Source organism: Trachinotus anak, unplaced genomic scaffold (genome assembly GCF_046630095.1).
Source record: "Trachinotus anak isolate AG129_WGS33_773 ecotype Australia unplaced genomic scaffold, CSIRO_AGI_Tana_v1 ptg000008l, whole genome shotgun sequence".
Classification (NCBI taxonomy): domain Eukaryota; kingdom Metazoa; phylum Chordata; class Actinopteri; order Carangiformes; family Carangidae; genus Trachinotus; species Trachinotus anak.
The window spans coordinates 18860286-18885683 of NW_027273859.1; the positions used below are offsets into that span (position 1 = coordinate 18860286).

A 25398-nucleotide genomic window follows, 5' to 3' on the forward strand; every position below is an offset into this window, starting at 1 on the left:
CCATAGTGTTTTCTTAAGGGTAAAGATACATATTTTGTGTAAGAGGTTACATTTTTATACAAATATATGGCATGGCTATAGATGGTAAGTCTTGTTTATATTGAGGTTATGGCTTTCAGCTTGTTTGTGAGAGTGTTGCTGTTGATTTATTGTGTTTTATTGCACTCTGCGTCATTTTCATATGTGATCATCATTCTATTAACATAACCTCTTTACACCTGTTTGTGGTCTGCATATGGATGTGTTAAACCAATAGTGACAAACACAACAGCAATATCTCAACATGTACATCAGTTGTAATGTGGGTTTGTGCTTTTCTTGCCTGCATCCTGTGATCAGATCTCATTTTTCACAGGCACTACGCAAAGCTGGTGAGTAGGTGGGAAGGCGACAGTTCTATTGTAGTGAAACCAAACATGACAGGTGGAGGGTCAGCACAAGTGACATTACTGTATAGCCTGAACTTACTTTTCTGACTTTTACTTTACCTACCGGGGAGATGTATTCCATGACTACCGAAGACAACAGAAGTGACAAGCTTCTCTGGCAGGCCGCCACAGAGCAGCGACTGCAGTGGTGACATTCCCGCCTGCAGCTACGCTCTTTTCTACCCTTCATCTGCTTATTTTCTTACTAACGTGGAGACAGTGTAAATACCCGACTGACTCTGTTTATGCAGTTTTCCCTGTCCTTAACATTTTGTTACCTGGTATAAAGGGCTGAAGAGCTGCTAGAGAACCTGTGTACTAGACTTTTCTGGATGTTAACACTCTCTTTCTTTTCTTAGGTGAAAGCCCTAACCCTGTTTGTGACCCATTATCCTCCCCTGTGTGAGTTGGAGCGGGCGTATCCTGAACATGTGTCTAACTACCATATGGCCTTCCTACTTAATGAACCCGACATCACTACCGACACTGATGGTGTGTTTGTGTGTGTGTGTGTGTGCATTTTTGTGAACATGCTTTCAGTGTTTTATGGTGGAAATTATGGGTTTGACTAGAGTAATTTCTAAATAATTATCTCTTGGCACTTTGTCGAGATTTGAACGTGTATATGTGTGTATGCTGACAGATGGAGAGGTTCAGCCAGAGTTCGTCACCTTCCTCTACCAGCTAACTGAAGGAGCTGCGGGGCGGAGCTACGGCCTGAATGTTGCCCGATTGGCTGACATCTCGGATCCTATACTACAGACTGCCGCTCGCAAAGCCCGAGAGCTGGAGAACATGGTCAATGCCAGGAGGTACAGCGAACACACATACTCACCCTAACCATTTTTTAGGAGGTGCCACATTTACACATCAAGATCTGTTTATAATTCACTGGGAGCACAACTCAAAGCGTGTCAAAACATTTGTATAATGGAGCTTTTGAAAGTATGGGAAAGTCTGCACTCTTTGGGCTTAGAGAGTAAAAACATTATAACAGAAAGCCTGCGGTACAAACAGGAAGGGTTTCAAAGATGTGGGTGTTTACCTGGCAGAAAGAAATATGGCGTGTTGCTTCAGTTATAAGTGAGACAATGAAATCCCCAAATTGGAAGGCTTATCAGACCAAACCAGTGCACCGGGATTTGTAATTCTCTGACACAGGATTTTACAAAGCTGGAAAGTTATCACAGTATCAGCAATTATTTTATCTTTGTCCTAACAGTTGCAAGGTAAGCTGTAGTTCTTTTTCCTGTGATCTTTTTTTTCCTGAACCTCCTGTGTTGGGACCCCTGCTGTCTTGGCAGGCTGGTCTTATTCAAAAGAATGAGTGGGCTGTGTTTTGTCTGAACACCATCTAACATAAAAACAGTTGCATTATGGGCAGTGTAGGCTCCAGTGTTCCTTCCATATGAAAGGCTAAATGTTTGGTTATATCTCAGCTTCTGCTTCTTTGATTTTTTTTAAACATTTTTTTTTCAAAATCTGACTCTCAGAAGTCCCCAAACCTTATAGAAGTGTAATACTAAATGATCTCCTTATACCCTTGCATAAATCAAGCCTGGCAGCTGGAAATTAGCAGTCGAACGTGTGTCATGAAGAAATAAAACTCCAAGCAGCTCCACCGACACGAAATTGAATGTTTGTTTAAGCTTTAACACTCAAATAAGCTTGATTTCATACTTGTGCTGACACGTCTGAACCAGAAAATGCACCAATATTCCTGGAAAATCAGATGGGGGGGGGGGTGCAGATTAATAGAGCAGCTCAGCGTTTGCCACCTGATGACACCACAGAGGAGACGCCCACGAGCAGCTTTATGGCAGGAAGTTTTCTGGTTTGCAAATTCCTGTGTGCTGCATAAAATCTGAGACTGACACTCTTTATGAAGTCTCAAATGGATGCTGCTATTGACACCTCTGGACTGTCAGTTCACCACTAAACAGCAGAAAAAAAAACCAAAAAAAAAAAACTCTGCTTTTAGTCTGTGATGCAGTTACCATTAGGAATGATAGACTAGGTTTTTTTTTATCATTTTCTTTGCGTAAAGTCTTGATTTTCCATTCATGTTCCTAATCTAGTTATTAACTAAAAGACAATTTAATGAATATTAAATGTGCTGGAATTTTTGTATAAAACTGCATTGAGAATTTTTTTTTACAGCTTTTGGTAAATTTCTGTCATATTTTCTCCCAGGGAGTCAGTTAGGAAGAGGAAATACGGCTTATTCTCAGTCTTTTGCCGTCAAAGCGTCAGCATATTGCTCTTTCTCCACATACAGTCTTCTGTCTCTGTAAATTTGTACACGGCATCTCCTAGCTCTGTAACAGACAGCCTGCTGGGAGTTGAGTGCTGCTCAGACTCTTCCTAAGTAATCCTCACCATATGAAATATCCGTCAGTGCATGCACACACACAGAGCCATATCTCTCTGTCAGTGTAATCCTCCTTATATGAAATGTTTGTCCTTTGTTGGAGTGAAGCCATGTTGAGTACACAATAATCGTACACAGAGGAGTTGAGCTGCTGGTCGCAGGTTAAGAACGGGGATTTTATTGTGCTCTCACACAGCTGTGTGTCAGGCTCTAGTGTGTTTAGGCTCAACACGTACAGGGCTGTGTGAGGATACACAATTGTTTTATATACAGTATTTTGTTGAAGCAACATTTCATCACCTTTGTCTCCGTCTCTCCAGGAAGCAGAAGAAACTTCTGTCGGGTCTCTGGAGCATCTCAGACAGATCCTCCCTCGAGGAGTGGCAGCGGTTGAACTCTTGACACGTGCAACAGTGGTCAACACCATCAGACCACACACACGAAGAAGAGAGAACCAAGCTATCAGTGAATGAACATGCTCAAAGAAGCATATACATGCTCACAGAAGTAAGAATTAGTTTCAATGAGGACTCAGCACTGATGGAGTACAGCGATCTGCTCTCTTTGCCAGTGTGTGTGTGTGTTCTAATAATTCTAACCATCCCAGGTTCTGGTTATATCTGGTTTGGTGGTTGAATAAATGAATAAAAAGAGACAAACTTGTCACATTTGTTACTCTTTGACCGTCAATGAGAATTTCCATCGATTTAGCACTGCACTACAACAAAAACAAAAAAGCTCAAAGTTGATGCCACAGATGTCATCTTTTTGTTCACCCACATTGTTCATCCTTGTCACCCACAATACAACTCAACGGCTGACAGTTAAGTTGCAGATTCAGGTGAGTAACACTAGCAGGGTGTTGTGTAACCTTGAGCCATTAGCCTTAAGCAGAGATGAGGAGCAGGCTTTAGAAGCTCCACAGGCCCCAAGAATTTTTTAATTTACAAGCCGGCAGTCTTTAGTCCCATGTGACGTCACTTGAGCCAGTTTATTAGACTTCAAACAGCTTCCTCTACATCCTAAAAGACCTGTAAACAGACTTTCATGTGTAAAATCTGTGGGGTTCACATTGAAGAACATCAGAAAGTGTGAAGGAAGTGGATTTTTGACAGAAGGCGGCATTCAGTTGTTGGCTTACACCTGATTTTGTCAAAATTTAATATTTTATTTATTTATTTGTTTGTTTGTTTGTTTGTTTATTTATTCATTCATCCATTCATTTATTCCACACATTGATGTATTCATTAATGTATTCATTAATGTATTCATTAATGTGTGCTCTTTGATCCAAATCCATTAATAATGCAGAAACAAATCACAACATTTGCCTCTGTGAAATCTGCATTACAGCTCTAGCTCTTTCACCCACTCTCAGACACACACACACACACACAACCAACTCACGCTCCGCCTTTAATTCCGCCAACTCCAAGATCAGCGCCCATCACCGGAGAGAGAGGACTAGAGAGACCTAGTGGGAGTGAGTGTGTGTGTGTGTGTGTGTGTGTGTGCGCGAGTGAGAGAGTTAACCACTGTCATACCGATTACAGCTTATCTGCTCTGCGAGTCTTGCCACTGTCCACTTGAGGGTTCTCCCCTCTGTGATCGACACGACGCTTGTTGGCTGTTCTTCAGTTATAGTCGCTTTTGTGTGTGTGTGTGGGGCCAGCAGTATGGATTTATTCTAGTGCTTGTGGGACTCTCGGAACATCTTTACCATGAGTTCCTCCGCTGAAGCGCTTCCGTCAGCAGCGGGGCAACTTTTCCGTGCGCCACGGCGCCGCTGAGCCGCGCGTCTCCCGGTCGGAAAAGTTCACACGCAAACCCCCGCAGAACTCCCGACTCGTCCCCACTTTTCTTCCTCTCTTCCAAACCCCCCCTCCCCCTCCGTACGACGACAACAACAACAACCAAAAAAAAAATGCAGAAGAGCGTCCGCTACAACGAAGGACACGCGTTGTTTCTGTCGGCGGTGGCGCGTAAAGAGGGGACCAAGCGCGGCCACCTGAGCAAGAAGGCGGCGGAGAACAGCCGCTGGCATGAGAAGTTCTTCGCCCTCCACCAGAATCTGCTCTTCTACTTCGAGAGCGAGCAGAGCGCGCGGCCCGCCGGGATTTACCTGCTGGAGGGATGCACCTGCGAGCGCGCCCCGGCGCCCAAGGCGTCCGCCACCGGGAAGGAAGCGCTGGAGAAACAGGTGAGAAAAACGGTGCACGGAAACCCCTGCTGTCAGTGGACAAGCTCCCACGTCTAATCTAAATCCGCCTGAACGACTTCCTAAATAATTAAAAAAAACAAACAAACAATCTGCTCACACCCCGCTGACATCAGCGCAAGGAGCAGGCAGGGTAACGCGTTCACACCCCAGAGGGAGCGCAGTTTCTAGAAGCCGATTTGTTTGCGGGTTTTCAGATCAACCTCGTTTATAATGATTAAAAACTACATGATACAATTGTTTAGTCACGCTCAAACTGACACCAATGTACTAAAAAAAAAAAAAAAAGAGTGAGTGGCATCTAAGCCTCTCTGCTCTCCACAGTTTCAGAGAGCCCTGCGGTGTCAAGAGCTCCTAGTGCATCCTCCCGGAGCAGGTGACCATCCCCCAAAAGATTCAGACCTGCAACTGGCTGATATAGATGAGAGCAGTTGCAGTATATCTTTTTCCAAGCCCTTATATTAATAGAGATAATAATGATAATCGGGTCCTCAGCTTTCATCAGTTACACATATTATTTCTCTCTTTTACTCGTCTACTGGGAGCAGTTTTCCCTCTTTGGTTTCATGATATTTGCTGCTGCAACCAAAAAAATGTACTTGATTTGTAAACCTCATAGTCTGTCACATTTTCATCGTGAATGCAATGAAGTTATTCTAAACAAACCTGAACACCTCCTCATGTGGATTGATCAAGGCTGAATTTTTTTTGTAGCTCAAAGTCAGATTCATTGTAAGTCTGGCAGTGGGAGGCACAATGCAGCAACAGGTTCTTGTATTAATCCCATAAAGTAAAAGCACATTTTCCATGTATGCCAGATTGCATATAGTATAGATTTTCTTTATCTATCACTTCATTATATATAAATTCAAATAATCAAATATAAATATTTTATAAATAGAGTGTGTGGCATATTTAGTGTCCTGAGATATCTGCCATCTGACCTACAGTATAAAATAAGGGAAATATTTTGGACAAATCTGTTAGTATCTGTGCCCCTGGAAGTTGCCTCAGCAGTGTTGCTCCAACATCTTGTTGCTAGGAAACATTTGAATTACCATTTGTACATGCTCTCCATTGAGAAAAAATGAAATGCACACGCACTGGTCACAATTCACACCAGTCCTAGGGTTATACCGATCAAAGCATCAGTCTTTGTTATAATAAAACAAAACGTAACCTTGACGTAATAAAAGCAATTACAGGGAGCGATAAAAGAGTGGTTCCTTTTTCTGATCCCAGTTCTCAGCCGGCCTATAGGGAACTGTGTGCATGTGTGTGCACAGGCTTCACGCCCATTGAAATGTAGAGGGAGGAACACACTAGAGAGCACTGACTTTTTTTGCAGTTTTTGAAAGCATCAAGGACACAGTGAGTGGATACTCAATTAATCATATAAGAGTTGAAGAGAGTTCAGAAATAGCCACCAATCATCATCACACAGAAATCTATTCATCCACACAGACTCCCACCTTCATGTACAGTAGATGTCTGTCTCTTTAAATGTACACTATGTGTAAAGATAATTCATTCCAGATGCATACTAATAGAGGATAGGCTTAAGGAAAGCCAGGAGATGGTAGAGTGTGGTTTTAATCACATCATACATAAAGCAAGATGAGAATATCTCTATTTCTGTAATGGAGTTATTATTCATGTTGATGAAAGGGGGGCAAATGTCTCTTTTTGAGGGCAAAATTACATGTCTCCAACCGCTGATATTGGCACTGATGAAAACATAAAACCTGTCTCTTCTGATGTTACCAAGCTGGGCGATTATGATCTTATTTTATCCTCTCATTTTACACACACAGACACACACAGACACACAGACAGACACTGACTGCCTCACTCTCCATCTCCACCTGTCTCACGCTCACACTACAGCTGTGATGTTTAATTAGAGCTATTTTCTATCTGCGCTCGGCTGAAATCTTGTGTGCTGCCATGTAAGTGGATCACTACATCACCATGCACTCAGGAGGAATAAACCAAATAATGGTGACAATTTGTCAGGCTTACGAGTCTGCGTGTGTGTGTGCTTGTGTTTTTGAAATCCCTTATCAAGGAGAATTTCAGAGTTCAGTCTGATCCCGGGTTTTGTAGGATGAAGTAAGAGAAGGCCTTCCATCTCTCCATCAGTCGCTCCTGCTCTGTTTCTCTGTGCAGTCGAGTGAGTCTGCCAGCAACCTGCAGCATCACACCCCCACAGTGAACCACAATGCAACCACACAAATAACACAGCTACTGCCTCCCGCTCGCTCGCTCGCTCGCTTTCTCTCTCTCTCTCTCTCTCTCTCTCTCTCTCTCTCGCTTTCTCTTTCTCTTTCTCTTTCTCTTTCTCTCTCTCTCTCTCTCTCTCTCACTCTGTTGTAGACACAAACCCTTCAAATAATTTGGAGAGTATTCACACTGGTCTGAATGGTTTCCACAGCGACTGTCGATGTGCATTGCTGATGTTGATGTGTGTGTGTGTGTGTGCATGTAAGAGGCCAGCAGATGTAGCCCCCCCCCCCACCCCGCCACCGCCCACGTCCGCCATTGAGTTGGTTATTGATCCCAGAGTTCAGCAGAGGCCATGGACCAGTGGAGAAAGCCATTACATACAGTGGTGTCTTTCTCTAGATTGTCCCTCATAAACATATACTTAAAGACGGAGATATTGAAAGACCAGGTTTTCCTTTCTTGCAAGGCTGTTTGCCATGTTGATGAAAAAATGGACTTTTTACGTGTATAGGTTGCAAAGATCATCTAATCCTTCCAGGATCCCTGCAGGCATCGGTGTTGTAGTTGCCTGCCAGAGGCTCAAAATTTGCCTTTTTATCCAGTTTTAAGCAACGTGTTTAAGTTACACTTTTTACACTTTGGTCATTTTCAACTATGTATTTAATCTGGATGAAAGACTTTAGCCATGAGATGTCAGGATCTTAAATTGGCAGAGAAAATTTCAATCAAATATTAGGCAGCTCAACTCCCAGCCCCCCCCCCATGACTGTCCTTTGTCTTTGAAACACTGACTTTTAATATGAAACTACTTTATTCAGTATTTTTACCGGTTCTAATCGAATAGTCTGTTTGACTTGGAGAGGAGGAGACCTCTGTGGATAATTTTGCTGCTGCTAAAAACCCCCTGAATGACTGACACTGAAAGAATCCAAACCAAGAGGAGCTGGTGGCAATGGTGGCGTAGACAACAAGTCCCATGATCCCAAGCCACTTCACAACATCACCCAACGGCATCTTTTGTTATTGTTTTGACTCAGAGGAGCAGAAGTTACATACTGTGTGTTTAGGGTTCACAACTGTCATCAGGCATGCTTTGAAAGGGATGGACAAATTGGCTGTTAAGGGGATCGAATCTGTGACCTTGCCTCCATCTATGCGTAATGCACACGGCTATAGTACAGTGAAATAGGAACTGTCATTAGAGGTCCTGTCTGATCTGGCTGCACTGGCTTTAATACAGAGTGTTTTTCTTGAACTATAGGCACATAGGGTTTTTCTCAACAGCCTACCTCCTCATTAAAGCTAATGAAGGAAAAGGTGGGGTGACACTGTTGAGCGGCTTTGTCAGTGCTAACTTCCTGATGCATGCATGTATAAGTGAATATGTGCATGTGAATGAATAATTATTTCTCATTAGGAAGCTCCTCTGGCATGAAACGCCCCTCTCAGAACCTTACGTTTGCCCTGTTGCTCATACTAATTGTCTGCATTAAGGCACCAATTCTTCCCGTAGTCCTAGAGTCTGATCTGCTTTCCTCTGCAGGCTGCGTTTCATTTTCCTCTGAAGGTTTCTGCCAAGTGTTAGAGTCATTATGGACCTCATTAGTGTCAGATAAGAATTTAAAGCTGTGTTCAAAACTGCCTCTCGTGTTCAAAATATTGCACTAATCAGAGTATGAATGACGACAAGGGTGGATTTTACCTTGAAGAAAACACTCCTGATAGAAACAACGTGTTCAGGTGTCTAATTTTTAACATATTCTCCCTTGAGAGATCCACGAACTGCACCACAGAAAACGCACGCGAATTGACAGAACGCAAGCAAATTCAGAAAACATCTTCATCAATTTGACAGCACATGCACTGCAGATACTCACAACACAACCAAATCACGAATGTGCTGCGAATACGCTAAATAGCATTTAGCATTTTTGCTTTGATGTGTAAATAAAAAGCTAACTTTTTCACCAACTTCATAAGGTGATGTGTCAGTGTTGCATTGATAACTTGTGGTTCTGCTCCCAGAGGGACGATTAATGCAGGTTTGAGTGTCACAACAATGCATTTAGTGTTAATTAAATGGATTTTAGGAAAGATTTATTGGCCTCAAAATGCGACAAATTTTCTGAAACCGCAAGTGAGCATTTAATTATTGTGTTGTCGTTAAAAGGTAATTTGATACATAGGTGCCTTCAGTTTACCTGAAAAAGTAAAAGTCATCAAATTTGGTGATGGTTTTTATTTGGTAACCATTTGTCAAAAGTTATGGCTTTTACAGACCTAGCTCTGAAATGATTCAATGATTCTTGTTTTTTTTTTTATCAACCTGATATGAAAACGATGCACCATATTGATCTGTGTGTTGGGAAAGCTGATCTTGGCATGGCTGAAGCTTCTCAGTCGCTACACAGCCTCAGGTTAGGCTGAGCGGGGATGAGAATAATACCTAAAAGAAACATCCCAGCAGGTGTAAGATTTGTATCATCACATCTCCTCCTGAGCTGGTGCTGGGCTGTTTGTGGGGACGCCCTGGGTGTTAAAAGCTGTCCGAGCACCGAGCCTCTGTACTCTTCAGTGGTGTTATTGTTATTGCTGGAACTGCTCCCATCTTTTATACGTGCTCCTCCTGTTACCAGCTGTAGGTGCTGATGTGGAGTGGTGGCTCAGGGAAAAGGACACATACACTCACACACATGTCCCACCAGGGCTGTATAAAATCAACTTTAGCGACACGTAATAGTATTGTCGACTAGTTTCATGTGTGTTTGTTGTCTTTGCAACACTTATGAGCGCTGTTTTTTACAGGATCATGATAGGAACACTGGCAATTCTCAAGAATATACTGCAGTACTGAAACAGATTTACAGTGTGTTTAGAGACATCTGCTGCTGCACTGTGGGAGTCGTAGAACAAACGCTCCAATACATGGTCTATTGCATAATAGATCATGAATTGGAGAGTTGTGTGGCAGGAGGTTTCCCAATAGTTCCTCTTAGCGAGGGAGTGACAGAGCAACTCAAAAGCAACAAATGTGTAAGATGGGGGAAAAAAGCTAGATGATGGCTATATATTATATGTGTGTGTATAGGTGTGTGCGTTTGAGTTACATAGAGTAGGAGGACAGCAGTGAAAGTAAACAGTGGAGGAGGGGAGCAATCTGTTTAATCTCCAGATAAACAAACAGGTAATCCTAGATGAGAGTGTTCTGAGGCAGGCACAACAGTTATTGGTATACTTATATACAGCGTGTGTGTGTGTGCGTGTGTGTGTGTGCGTGAGAATTATGTTAGAGAGAGACTCATACTTTGTAAGAAGTTCTTTGGAGGAAGTGAACAGCATGAAGGGTGATGAGAAAACAGCAGGATGTGGGACGTTGATTCAGTGATTGTCACATTAGCTGCTACATCATTAGTTGAATTCAGTGGTTACATAAAGTATTGCTGCTGCCATTGCTGCTGTTGGATTAATGTTTTGAGTCTGCTCACAATGACAAGTCTCCAGGAAATTTAAAAAATCTGTTTGTTTTTTTTTTTTGTTCTGCAGGGAAGTAAAGCTTTTTTGATTCCTCAAATTCCAAAATGTGTCTCTTAGGGACAGATTTACACAAAGAGGTGAGACGATCAAGCATGTCAAAAGTGCCACACCCATGTATCTTTCTTTTTTTTTGACATTTTAGGTGATATGCTGTATGTAAAGGAAACAGGAAAAAAAAAGGACAGTATTTTAAAGTAATAACAAAATCCACCTACCAGCCCAACTAAAGCTCATTAATCACACCATGTTTCTATAACCCTTTCAAAGCAGATGTATCAAAACGTCAATTTAACAAAATGTCTTTTGTCATTCAAGTAGAAAAAAACCAATAAGCGGCTTTACCAGGGTTACTCCATGTGTCGGGCTATGTCTTGGCTGTGAGTAGCGACTTCCTTGAATCTTGTCATCACCGTAAGATTTGTCTTACGATCAGAGTAGAGTCCAGGTTAAACTTCAGCGTCTTTATACATTTCAGTTCTTGTGTGGATTAAACAAATGAGATAAAAAATGTGCTGGTAGGTGGATTTTGTTACCTCGGAAAGAGTCAGGCTAGCTGTTTATACAAAGCTAAGCTAACTGGCTGGTGGCTGTAGCCTTATGTACAACAGACAATTATGTGTATCGACCTCATCTAAGGGTTGGAAAGAAAGTGAATAAGCATATTTTCACAAATATAAATAATTTATAAATAAAATAAACTATTGTTGTAAACCATAACATGCCATTATTCTCTCTACTACATTATTTATTATGGCAAACATTATGGATGACATCTGGCCACTTATTAAAAATTCATTCATAATTTGTGGTGTTGTTACATATAGATCCATGGGTGTACAGCCAACTGTAAGGTAAATGAGGAAAAATTTACATTATTGAATGCACGTGGTTTTTGTGAAAAATAGCAGTTTGCTTCTTTGTCTTTGGATTGTTTTATGAATCTATATACTTGACACAAAGAAGACATTATTGCCCCTGTGGGAACATGACAGGAGCTGAGAAATGAGAGGAATATAAAGATGAGAGAGGCAGGTTGTGAGTCTGATCCAGAGGACTGGTGGGTGGAAAAAGTGAACCCACACCCCTGTCTCCTATTTATCTTTCTAAAGCTTCTTCTCAGAACTGACTTTTGTTGTTTCAGTATCTGACTTAAGACAATAATGTATTTAACAGCTTCACATGGAAATTCTGAATAAGCTGTACATGTTTTCAATGAAATTTCAGTCTGTTGCGAAAAGCAAAAAGGTTCTGTCTGCAAGATATCTCAGTTATTTTGAAAAACACCCAGAGTATTAGAATATTATGTACCTTTAATTAATCTTATTGGGTTTTTGTGCCTCATCTAATCTAATTTTTTCTTACATGTTGTGGCTTTTTCAGAAGAATATTTTCATTCCCTGCTCATGGTGTTTCCAAACTAAATAACTGACACTTGTTTTGAATAATCTCTTGCTGATAGGTTTGAGGCATCGTGTTCTCCTCTGAGAACTGCTGACAACAGGTGGTTTGAGATTATCTCTGTTTTGATAATCACCCACAATCACTACATGTAGTTCTTTTGTAGTACCTCTCTTTCTGTTTTGCTTCTTTTCAGGAAAACACACATACTGTATATACACCCACATACACCCACACATACACAGGAAACCCAGTTATAGATTATATCAGTTCCTCTGTCCTCTATAGTCTCACATACACACACATGAATTGAGTCAACTCTCTGTTGTATTTCTCTGTAATGGTAATTATCACCCAGTGGGACACAGGATCACTGTGCAGAGCCTGGTTCTCCACAGCAGTACAAAGGTGGAGCCACATTATACATCAGAATCCACTGAAGCCCACTGTTTCTGCCTTGTAATCAGCACATACTAAACTCAATAAAGAGGTTGAGAGAAAAACAACAATTCCTACTGAAAGTGGTCAGATCTTTACTGCAAACACACATGAGGAAGTATATATTATTAACGAACCTGTGATTGCCTTTCTCAGCAAAGAATTATCTTCCACACGTTGCACTTGGACTTTCACTTGTTCTTGCCATCCTGCTGTGTGATGTAAATTACAGTTTGCACTTGTCCTGTTGCATGCTTGCTTCAGTTTTTTGCTCTAAATACATGCCTTTATGCAAATTAAGCTCAAACAAAATTAGTCCAACCTTACTGTTATGACACTGATATTGATATACACATATGAGAGGCGAGAGCACAATCATTGTTGTGACCTACTTGGCTGCTAGTTCCGCTAATGCTACTTTTGCATTGGGTTTGTGATTAAAAAGTGAATGAGCATTTTTGTATACCATTAATTATAATAGAAAGCTAACACAGTACAGCCCTGGAAGTAGTTGCTGATATTTTAATTTGTGCTGTAGAACAAAGAGTGAAACTTTTTTTGGTATTTGTGAACGACCTAATTTTCCTCCTTTTATTTTCATAACCGTGCCAGTGGTTTTGCATGTTTTAGCACATTCAAAGAACTGCAATATATTTTGTAGTATGCAGTATATTAGCAGTTAACCTTTTCCAAACCATAGGAGAACCATTGGATGAGAGAAAACTGTTTCTATTTATTTAAGTACGTTATGAAAACTATTGAAACCAAGGTTGTATGATTTATTACAATGAACATCAAGTTCACATTATTTTTTTTTTGTCAGAGTTATCATTTAAGGAGCTATTTGTAAATTTTGCTATTGCTACTTAGCTAACGCATTAACAGCTGTTTACCAGTGTAGGAGAAACATTGCAAATTCAGCAACTAACTTCATTCCTTTACTCATCAAGAGCTGTCTTCAGCAGTGGAAAGCAAAGCCAATGTTAACTCTTGTTTTGCTTTTATTTATGTCACTAATTATCTTGTACTTGTAATGTTCTGTCTTGTCACTTTCCAGTACAGAGCCACTGTAGCATCCAGGCTGATCTGAATCAGTAATGCTGCTCAGAGAGCATATTATGACCTCTTCTCTTGTAATTACAACAATGGCTGAGGCTCTTGCTAAGACTAGTGAGTTAACAGCTTCTGACATTTAAGTCAGCACTTAACCTGCATGTACACAAGAAAAACAAAACTTTGGCAAAAATGAATCCAAACACTATGTTCACTGTGACGGATTGGGGGTGTACAAGAGCTTTAGAAGACCACTCACTGGTTTTCATACTGTGTGGAAATAAATGGAAACAAATCGCTTCCTGGAACAACAGGAAAAAAATCATGCAAAGATCTATAACTGTAAAGCATGCGCTCAAAATTGGTTAGCAAAAATGTAAAGTTCACATGGTCTGTAGTTTAGAAGCCAGAACATAAAGGTATGGTCTAAAAAACCTGTGGGAAATATATGTAAATGTTGCAAAGAAGCCTTCATGGCGGAAATGCAGAACTTCCTGGTTACTTTGTTCTGCCAAACAATAGATTCTACTTAACCTAAATACACTATACAGTAAGTACCCTATGTGAGTCTATTGTGTCTATGTTGTAATGCATCCATTCTGCAGCCATTAAGTAGCCTATCACAAGTGTATACGTAGTTAGCCCCAGTGGGAATCAATCCCTTTAACACTTTCAGCATACATGCTTCTTTCTACCCACTGAAGTAAACAACATCAAAGAAGTAAAATGCCAGTTGCTTCGAAAGGCTGAGAGCTGAGAGAGAGGGAGAGGAAAAAAAGTCCATCCGCAGAACTGTACAACACAATTTGGCCTCTCATCAGTGCAGATACCAAAGCAGACGGCAGTGTTGCATCATTTGTGGCTGTTCCAGTCTGCAATCATCAGTGGATCTCAACTGCGATTCTGTCGTCTATGCTTTTAAATATTTAGAACAGAAGAGTATTTCTGGATCCGCCACTTATCGTTTGCCCAATTAATCTATTACCACCAAGTCCAGGTTCCTCTTTGACTCTTTAATCTTTAGTTATGAAAAAAGTCTTTCATCACAGCAGTGCTGTAAACCTGAGGATGTGTTTTTGCGACACATTTCCTTTGGTTCGGTCTCGGTTGGACATTGAAGTGAAGTTGTTTTTTGTTTCTGAGAACTTCTCACTTCATACATCAGTTCCCACAGCAGGCGGTTTTAAATGACTGACCTGAAACTGCCTCTGAATAATAAAATTTGCTGCCCTTCATTTTGTCTGTGTCTTGCTCTGTGGTGGTAAAACACAGTCCTTTGAGTCACGCTGTCAGTTTCACAGTCTCATTTTCTGTAATAGCTGTTTCTCAGAAAAAAAGTTTCAGGTGAGCAGTAAATTGGTCGTTAGTGACATAAAAAGTGAAATAGCAGAAAAGAATGTCTGTCTCTGTCTTTATTTGTCTAAATGAAATTTCTTACAGTACAGTGAAAGCCCTGAGGGATGGGGGGCCACATTTGAGCCGATTTAAAGGGAGACTGAGCTGGTTGTCCTGAACGGTACTGTAGAGTTGGGAAGCTGCGTGTTTACAGCTCAGGGAGAGTTAGAGCTCTTACGGTGTTTACTGTGTTCCTCTTTGACTAATGATGATACAGTAAAGTGTTACAGTGTAATTCAGTGCAATACATTGCTGCTATGAGGTCCAGCACAATCCTCTATGTAGGATGATATACCATTAAACATTAATGATTGCCTTGGGCCAACTGGGTCACTGCTACAGCATAAAGTAATAGTACGCAGTAGGGGTAATTAAGAATATAAATGTAAAAGTAGGATAAAATATATATCAGGTTAACAGTTTAACACATGTTAAGCAGACAGTTGGGAAAACTTCATAACAGGGAACTGAGTGCAAAACATTAACATGATGTAAAGTATGGTGTATGCTGTTTTCAATAGAAACAGTGCTGGATTGTAAGCAAGTACATTTAAGTATACTGTACTGTGCCCCTGTGGAGTTGTCAATGTCACCAAATTGTGTGTATCCTTGAGGTCTAACCACACTGCAAATGCATTTCCTTCCTCAAAATAAATTTGCAAAGCTGATTCTTTTGAAGATTTAAAATCCTGCATTGTTTATATCAGTGTTTGCAAGCTGGCAGTTATCTTCCTCTCCATCTTTGCGAGGACACTGTGACGCTTCATCACCACCACCAGCTGTCAGTCACAGGCCTGCATGTACATTTTCATGCACGTGCAATACAAACAAACAACCTGCTTTATTACTTTTGGTCCAAAACTCCCCAGCGTACCTTTAAGTACAATTTCAAGATACTTCTCCATTACTAGAGCATTTCCATTTTTATGATACCTTATACTTCTGCTCTACAACATTGTAGATCGAAATATGAATCCTCTGCATATATCTCCTGATATGTGATAATAAGGTCAGGGACATCTGTGTGATCAAAATATTTGTACTAACATGATGTGGAAACGTTTGTGTGTATCTATAAAAGACTGATTAATGCAGATAAGAAAGGTTCTGATTATCCATTTAGAGCTCTAAATTCTACATTAATCTGAATTTTTTCTTTTTGTACTAAAGGATCCCTCCTCCTCGTGTTTGAAATTGCAGGATGTATCAATAAAAGCATTAAATGAATAGAGGCAGCGCTGAAAAGCAGAAAATGGAAGCGCAAAACACAGCCGAAGTGTCAGATATTGGGTTGCCATGGAAATGTTATCTTGTTATGTTGTGACACAATTTAGAAATATGTATTGGGTTAAGAAATATTATGTAACAAGTCCCTCTCCTCGCTTCTCTCTCTATCCCTCTTTGTCTCTCTTTCTCCCTGTCAAACACTGTTAGAGCGAAGATTATTGTTGATTTAATAAAATCCAGCCACCCAGTGAATCGAAATGACAGACACATAAAAAAGCAGGGATAGGAGGATGAGATGGAGATGGAGGAGGTTCTATGTGTGTGTGTATGTGTGTTCACGTTCCAATAACCTTGATGACTCTGTCCCCAGCCCATCCCCACTGCAGGGGCTGAAGCCCATGCATCCTCCTGCAGGGTAAATATCTCTCCTCTGGACTCTGTTTGGTTCACTGAGTCCTTACTGAGAGAGGCACAAAGAGATGAAAGTATGGAGGGATGTGGAGATGGAGGAGGAGGAGGAGGAAGAAGAGTGGGTTTGGACAACAAGAGAAGTGAGGATGCCGGTTGAGCTTGGCAGAGGAGGCGGAGTGGGATGATAGGTGAAGTGCAAAGAGAGAGGGAGGAGGAGAGAGGTGGTTGGATGAAGAGAAGAGAAAGTCCATGCAGAGCTCAGTCTTCTCTGTTTTCCCTGACTAAGAATAGCAGCTCTTCTGGTAACCCAGTGCCCCAGGACATGACCATTTGAATAAAAGCCTCTATCACTTCATATAATGTCTGGTGTGTGCGTGCGCTACTGTAGGTGTATGTTTCTGTGCTTGCATGTGATGGCATGTGCCTGTGTGTGAGAGTGGGGGAGCATTTTAAAGGCAGAAACTGAGGCAAGCTCTTTAGAATAATAAGAGAGACAGACAGGAAATGAGAGAGAGGGAAGAGAGGGAGACAGAGAGCGGGCTAATTGATGGTGATGATAATAGGCTGGTGGAGAAGGGAGGCACAGACGAGACTTGATGTTTTATTTCAGTGAGCAAATAACTCTGTCATGTGTGTTGGGCCACCCACCCTCCCCCGTCCTGTCTCCCTCCCTGTCTGCGTGGTTCATGTGAGGGCTGTGGAACTTTATGCGAGATGAATCTGGGCAAGAAAAGTAATATTTCCATATGTCTGTGCCATACATCTGATTGGCTGTGGCTATAGCATCTTGAATGAGCAGCCAAAACATCTTTGTGCTGTAGAGTGAGACTGCCGACATAACTGAGGAGTGAGGAGGAGAAGCTGTTTTGCTCTCAGTATAAAAAGCTTTTCTCTCTTAATCTTTGCTCTCTTTTTGCAGCACTACTTCCTCATCGTGTTTGGTCATGATGGACAGAAACCTCTGGAGCTGCGGACTGAGGAGGAGAGTGAGTGTGATGAATGGGTGGAGGCCATCCAGCAGGCCAGGTATACACACAGGATTATATAAAGACTATTTCCTGTGGGAATAAAATGAACAGTACTTATTTAGTTAAAATGTGTGTTTTCTCCCTTTTTCCTTTGCATGGAAAGGAAAAATCACATCAGACTGCACAACCACAGTTTGATTTAATGTGACAGAACATTAACATTAGAAAGCATTAAAAATGAACTTAAAAGGCCACACTGGTGGTTTTACATGTTGTAGGCCATTAAATATAAATCATGTATAATTGACCACGAAGCTGGTTATTTTCCAAAGAATACCCTGGCTTTTTGCACTTGTTTCTTAACTTTCACTTCATTTCAGAGCTGAATTTACTTGCTAAATATAGTAAAACATGATTTTTTTTTATTTTTGTTACTCTGCATCCAGCATGCACTTGTAGCAGGTACTCTAGAAAGCTTGTCCTTATTCGGAAACAGCTTTTGAGAGGCACTGCATTCACAAACCCCACTGTGAGAAAGCTAAACCTGGAAGATAATCAAACTCAATGTTCTGAAACGTCTGAAAAAGATAATGTACACTTGATAGTTTCAAAGCAGGTGGGCATTGCTTGTAATTCTATAGCTGGTGCTTTACAACCTCAGGTTTATTAGTTGCTCGTGGTGTCATCTGTGCTTTCACGTTTCCCTCGGATTCAAGCTGAGTGGTCAGTGACTATTCAGACTTTCTGAGCTGCTGACTAAATCCACATTTAATGACACTGCTTAAGATATGTGGCAGTGAGGTGAATGGAATCAAACCACTGCTGGTCTGCAACAAGTCTACCAGGTCTAAACCCAGTTTATGCTGCAGTCTTAAAAGTAAGCTATGGCATCCTCTAGAATACGTTATGGTCAGCAGCAATATATAGTATATGGTCCTTTCAGATGGATAACCATACATTTGATTCACCCAGCAGCATTAATTTGACTGTGATTTCAACTAATAAAGTCTGTTATTCCATTACTTTCTGCCATAACACAGCTTGTACAGGCTAATACGAGAAAATGCAGTCTATTGTCTTATGAGGTTGTGTGATTCTTCTTCTCTGTGCAAATTTGTGGACCTCTCTTTTATTTTCAGTTACTCTGACATCATCATTGAACGGGAGGTGCTGATGCAGAAATACATCCACCTCATACAGATAGTGGAGACTGAGAAGGTGGCTGCCAATCAGCTTCGCACGCAGCTAGAGGATCAGGACACAGAAATTGAGAGGCTCAAATCTGAGGTACAGCACACATGTGCACACACTCAGACACACACCGACACCGACACACACATGCAGACCTTAAAGGTATGATCCTCAAGGTTTTAATTTTCATCAAACCTCATTTTCATTACCAAGAGCAAATGCAGACGTTTCCAAATCATGCAAGATTTCAAAATATTAAGGATTATAACTTATAACCCATAACTACGTGTATCATTTTAAAGAGGACCTCCACCCACACCTCCCTCACTCACGCTGTTAGAGCATGATGTGGCAGAAGAGGGAGAAATGAATGAATGAAAGCTCAATCAGTTTTTTGCCAAGTGACATCTATCTATGGTTTCACTCTGCTAGCTGCTACTATGGGCTTTGCTAGTCACCACAAGTGATATTTGATTGTATAAAATTTATTTAGATCAAGATGAGTCATCAAAAATATAATAAAGTTTTACAGGAAGAGAAAAGAGAAGGACTTTTTAGAAAATGTTTGACATATATTTGACATAACTGAACATAGGGACGCAGGATTAAAACTAAGAAAATTAGTTTTGAATTTTGTCTTTAAGAAGTATAGCATCATTTATAAAGCATCACTCACTCACTCACTCACTCACTCACTCACTCACTCACTTCAATTTAATTCAATTCAATTTTATTTGTATAGCACCAACTCATAATGCACATTATCTCAAGGCACTTTACAGGGTAAGTTCGAGACCTTATTTAATTATAGAGAGAAACCTGACAGTTCCCACAAAGAGCAAGCACTCACTGACAGGAGGGAGGAAAAACTCACTCACTCACCAGCACGCCCACAAAGCTCTGTGATAACTCTCCTGTCTTGAATCTTGTGAAAGGTGATCCAAGAAGAAATATGTGTATATGAATAGATACCCTATGGGTGTGCATTATGTGTGTGTGTGTGTGTGTGTGTGTGTGTGTGTGTGTGTGTGTGTGTGTGTGTGTGTGAGTGTGATTTCTTACAGTTGTGTTCATAGCAGTGGAAGAGTGAACGGTGCTCAATCTCCTCTGAGCGTGGGAGGAGAAGCCCACCGCTCAATAAAGACAGCCCATCAGTTCCCTTACAAACAGTCACTGAACCATTACGCTTATCGAATGCAACACGTTTCTGTTCTGCCGTCACAGCACAATAAATCAGACATTCACACACAACACACAACTGACCACTACATCAGTAATCAGAACAAATTACGATTCTCTTTCTCTCTCTTTCTTTTTCTCTCTCTCTCTCTCTCTCTCTCTTTCTCATGCACACACACACACAACAGCAGGTAATTATTGGTTTATTGTAATTAGATCAATAGCTCTAATCTTCTCTGAAGTAAACTATAAGCACTACAGCACTTTTGTTCCTGACAACACTCTCAAACTGTTGAAACAAGCGTATACCTGATTAGGGCTGAACAATCATTCAGTACCATCGTTTATTATCTTACACCGGAATTGCGCTGAGATGATATGACTGTAACATGTTTTCATTTCACAAAATTTGTGTGTCCAAATGAATAATTTCAAGCAAAAACTAGTAAAATTACTTACTGACATGTTTGTTTGACATATTTGAAAAGCTTGTCTCACAGTGGGACACAGTTATTGCATAAACACCACTTTGGTTATTATATTTATATTTTTGCATTTAGTTTCCATATCATGATACATGTCGATATTGGAAAAATATTGTAATTAGTATCATGACACTGTTTTTAAACATATTGCTCAGTGCTAAGTTAGAGAACTTGTGTGTTTGCAGGAGTTGTGCTAAACTTACTTGAGAAGAACTCAGTGGTGGCAGTGATTGTTTTGGCAAATATTCATTCTATGGGTCAGTTATTTCTGAATGATTATCAAACTATTTTTGTGAAAGTTTTCTGGCAAAAAAACAAAACAAAACATTATTTATTCATGTTGAATTATATCCTGACCTGTGGACAAATTTTCCATTTTTGCATGTTCAGCTGACCTAACACAAAGACTCTCTATGTCTAACTGGGATTATTCAAGTGTATTCAGTGAAGCAAATATAGTGATTCTTTATAGGAAAATAAGAAACTATGACATTATTAAGAAATTATTCAGAACTGCGTCGTAAAATAAAGCATTACCATGACAGTTTTTTTTAAATGTAACAGCTAATTGAAGGTTTGCGGTGATTTGCCACATCATTGACTGTCTCTGTTGTATCAGATGAGAAGTGGTTCCTATGCGTGTTAGGTGCTGCAGAGATGACCAGACGGCAATACAGAGTTATTCTTCAGGTACAGGTGTTTGACTGAAATTGAATTCTGATCTTGGCCCCAGGGGATGCAATTTACTCATTGCTCCAGCTGCTAACATCTCCATAAATCTCACCCCCAAAGTCATTTCCAATTCTGTCTCTGCTCATCTGTGTCGATAGTCGCTTGTATAAAGATTTTGCTCATATACACTATTTCTGTCTTGACACTGTTGAATGGATTATTCTGTTACGCTGCTTTTAGTTGTAATTCTCCCTTGGAGCAACAAGTGTGGCAGATACTGCTCACTGCTACACACTGTGATCATATCTCATTGGCAGGATACAGTGAGCCAGGTTCATAATGAAAATGCAATGGAGAGAGATTTTATATTAGGAAACATCTGCCTGTGTAATGGGGCTGCTCATGAAAAAAGGATTAGACTTTGAGAGCCAGTGTGAAACTGATGATCCATCTCATTAAAACATACTCTTGTTTGTTTGTTTTATGTGTGTGTTGCTCCGTGTTTATGAATAATTAAACCAACTAGCCACTGTAACTGTCAACACTTGGCAGACTGGTTCCACTCTGCTGCCATTTGCATGATAGTGCTAGTGAATAAGAAAATGAAGATGAAAGTGTATGGCTGAAAATGGCTTTGGTTTCATGTTTCATGCTCTTCTCGTCACGTGATAAACTGATGTTGTCAAGAGGCCTGGAGGTAAAAACAAACAGGTTAAAGTGATACAGTACTACAGCCAGCCTTAAAAACCTTTTACCGGCTATGTTTGAAATTCATCCCTGTTTTTTACAGAGAAGTGGTGCTATCTATTATTAGGTTTACAATGTGAAGTGAGATTTTTTTCCACAGCTTAATAACATTTTGAGCCTGGCTTATTCCCTTTGTGATATGTCTCATGTTTGGCTCACTTTTCAAACCTGGAAAAATGACATTACCTTTGTGGAATGTGGCTGATTTTTCTTACTTGCAGCGGTTAAATGACTCATGTCAAAGGCTGATGTGACTCTGCTGTCTGACGAGAGTATGTCATGGCTGTGAAAATGATACAAGAACTGACATAGTTATCATATGGTTTCTGCAGATTGGTCTCTGCTAGAAATAGAACATATTCAGCAGCAGTGGATTGTACTTTGTCTTCAGTCCCTGCAGTGCCCTACAATTCACTACAGGTGATTAGGCACATATAAGCCTTAATTTGCTTACTGTCACCAGCTGATAGTAGCCCACCCCCCCCCTCCCCCGTCTCTGTCATTCTCTGTTTCTGAATGAAGGCACCAGATTGTAAAAGATGAGGAAGTCTGATGTCTATCTGGTGAAAACACACCAACAGTTCACTGATCACACACTGAATGACTATCACCTACACAGTATTCAAACAAATGACGGTTAGTCCCATTCGGAGTATAATGTCGTCGTTACTATAACCTTATGGCTTCATACCTCAGAGGACTGTTGGTTCTATTTAATGTGATTTTTATGTAACCTAATGTGTAAAGTCTTTTGGACGCACATTCACTCATCCACATTGTGCTCATGTTGTTTGTTGCTTAATTTCTCTTAAAAGATTATCGCTCTGAACAAAACCAAGGAGCGAATGCGGCCTTACCATATCAACCATGAAAATGAAGACCCAGATATCAAAAAGATCAAAAAGGTAAATAAATCAATTCCACCTGTTCAGATAATGTAGAATCTTAGCTATGCCAGGTGTGTTCCACGCGCTCTTGCCTAAGCTTGCTTGTTTGTGTCTACTCAGGTGCAGAGTTTCATGCGTGGCTGGCTCTGTCGGAGGAAGTGGAAGATCATTGTTCAGGATTACATCTGCTCTCCTCACGCCGAGAGCATGAGGAAGAGGAACCAGATCGTCTTCAACATGGTGGAGGCAGAGACGGAGTATGTAAATACATTATGCCTCGAGTGGTACCGCAGCACCCACTGTAGAAAAGTTGTCACTGTTGTCGAGCTTTGCCGTCCATGATGTTCTCTCACTTACTGTGTAGACATCAGAGAAGGATGCTGTTCACGATGTGTTGTACTGTGAACACCGTGCATTAGGATTGGATGATACGATGATAAATACTGTGAGACGACAAAAATTAGCCAACGTTAATATCTCTTGTTGTATGAGATAATTCCAGACATTTCTGCAAATCAGAATTTTCCGCATTTTTATTGAATTAAATTCTATTGAATTAAATGAAATTGAACTGAATCGCAGTCACATTATCAGACCCTGACTGGCAGACAAAACCACCTCCTCTAATTCAGACAAACCAAATCTCCTGAAGCTTCCTTGACCAAATTAAGCTGAGACGACTAAATACGACCTGGTGCTGTAATATACTTACAAGTCAAATATGAGTTAAATATATTTGACTAAATACATTTATATCGATAATGCAGGAGTAATAGAGTGCGGAGGCCCGGGGCTTCTTGTATAGAAGTGATTTGCGAGCACTGCTCACACAGAGAGTGCGGGTGGTGGCTTCACATATCAGTATAGACTTTTACTCGCAAAGTGCAGATCATTTTTTCAGTCCTGCTCATACTCACGCCACATTTTGTTTGGTAAAACATGTAAAAATTATCTCGTGTTGCAAATTGCAAACTTGCATGCAAAGTTGGTCAAACAGGCCCCTGGTGACTTCAAAAGATACCTTATTATAATTCTTAAAGATTATTAGTAATTTGTAAACCCACAGTATGTACGGTAATGGGCAAACAGTAAGACCTTAATTATCCACTACTCTCTCCTATAACAAATAAAAAGGAAATTCTACTATCTTACTGTAAGATAACAAAATTATAATAATAAAATATATATTACAAAATTACAAAACCTAAAAGCAAACTACTAAATATTAATATTGTTTTCATTAAACATAATTGCTCCCATATGTGTTTAGGAGAAAAATGTGAATTCCTACAACACTGCCAGGAGACTGCTGTACATGGCTAGTCTAAAGCCTGTGCAAGGATAAACCCAGATGGTTTTATGAATATGAACGTTTTTCTTTGTGTGTGTGTGTGTGTGTGTGTGTGTGTGTGTGTGTGTCTGTATGTGTGACGACAGGTACGTCCACCAGCTGTACATCCTGGTTAACTGTTTCCTCAGACCTCTGAGGATGGCCGCCAGCTCCAAGAAACCCCCCATCAGCCATGACGACGTCAGCAGCATCTTCCTCAACAGGTGCGTATGTCTGTGTGAATGTGTTCATCCAACATGTTCTGTTTGTCTGATTTCTCCTTTAAACTGAATCACTGAAGTGTTAATTTTGCTGGAGGTACAAGCAGAGATACATACTGAGGATTTAGAAAAAACAACAACAATAAAACCTCTTTTTTCATTTTTTTATCATTCAGTGAGACCATTATGTTCCTACATGAGATTTTCCACCAAGGCTTAAAGGCGAGGATAGCCAACTGGCCAACTCTGGTGCTGGGTAAGCTGTTACTTGAACGCACACAACACACAGAACACACAAATACACTCTGTGTGCATAAGGTTTGTTCTGCAGCCAGTCAGTGACATCAAGGTCAGGTTTTCAGTGGTCAAACGTCAGCCTTGACGTCTTTCTGCCTCTCAAACACACACACACACACACACACACACACTTCCCTATCTCAGTCTGCAACACACACTATCATTGTCTTGACAGACAATGACCACTTAGACCAGAAGGCATCCCACGATTTCACCTCCTAAAACAGAAGTGCCATCAACAGATAAGCGTCACCTAGGAGACAGACTGCTGAAAGACGTGGTAGCAAATTACTTGTGACAAATTCAAAAAGAAAATGGTCCAGTGATTAAACATGCCACTCTTATCTGACTCCCTGCTTCAGGCAGAAGCTGAATGGAGATTTTTGACCGACAGTATGTTTTGCATCAAATCAATTTCTGTGATGAATTGTTTTCTTACTAATATTGTTATCAAAACTATTTAGCTTCAAACATAATCTGCTTTTAATATACACAGACTATGCACAAGTGGTGATATCAATATACCAATGAAGGCATAACTCTGCAGTGACTTACAACATAGCCGGCATTAGCATAAACAGCTCTTTACTTAGCACTCTAGACAAAATCTTGTGAGTTCAGCATCAAACTTAATTTGTTTACTCACCAAGAGCTGTTTTTAAGAGGTAGACACCAACACTAATGTTAATTCTTGTCTTTACTTCTACTGATGTGAGCACTCT

General features: G+C 40.5%; 2 protein-coding genes across 4 annotated transcripts in view; both read left to right on the plus strand.

Moving 5' to 3' along the window:
* msh3 (mutS homolog 3 (E. coli)) overlaps window positions 1-3462 on the plus strand; it is a 40975-nt gene extending 37513 nt beyond the window's left edge. Inside the window, exons 22-24 of one of the 2 annotated variants that reach the window (XM_071483264.1) lie at window positions 788-920; window positions 1072-1240; window positions 3120-3462. In XM_071483264.1, coding sequence (XP_071339365.1) covers window positions 788-920; window positions 1072-1240; window positions 3120-3201 — 384 coding nt within the window. In that variant the 3' untranslated portion in view covers window positions 3202-3462. The remainder of the gene's footprint in view (window positions 1-787; window positions 921-1071; window positions 1241-3119) is intronic. The other variant, XM_071483266.1, reaches the window with a different exon arrangement.
* Window positions 3463-4266: 804 nt separating this feature from the next.
* rasgrf2b (Ras protein-specific guanine nucleotide-releasing factor 2b) overlaps window positions 4267-25398 on the plus strand; it is a 41357-nt gene continuing 20225 nt past the window's right edge. For both annotated transcript variants that reach the window (XM_071483271.1, XM_071483272.1), the window contains exons 1-7: window positions 4267-4999; window positions 17619-17725; window positions 18807-18954; window positions 22757-22846; window positions 22949-23085; window positions 24266-24382; window positions 24556-24635. In XM_071483271.1, the coding sequence (XP_071339372.1) occupies window positions 4724-4999; window positions 17619-17725; window positions 18807-18954; window positions 22757-22846; window positions 22949-23085; window positions 24266-24382; window positions 24556-24635 (955 nt within the window). In that variant the 5' untranslated portion in view covers window positions 4267-4723. The remainder of the gene's footprint in view (window positions 5000-17618; window positions 17726-18806; window positions 18955-22756; window positions 22847-22948; window positions 23086-24265; window positions 24383-24555; window positions 24636-25398) is intronic.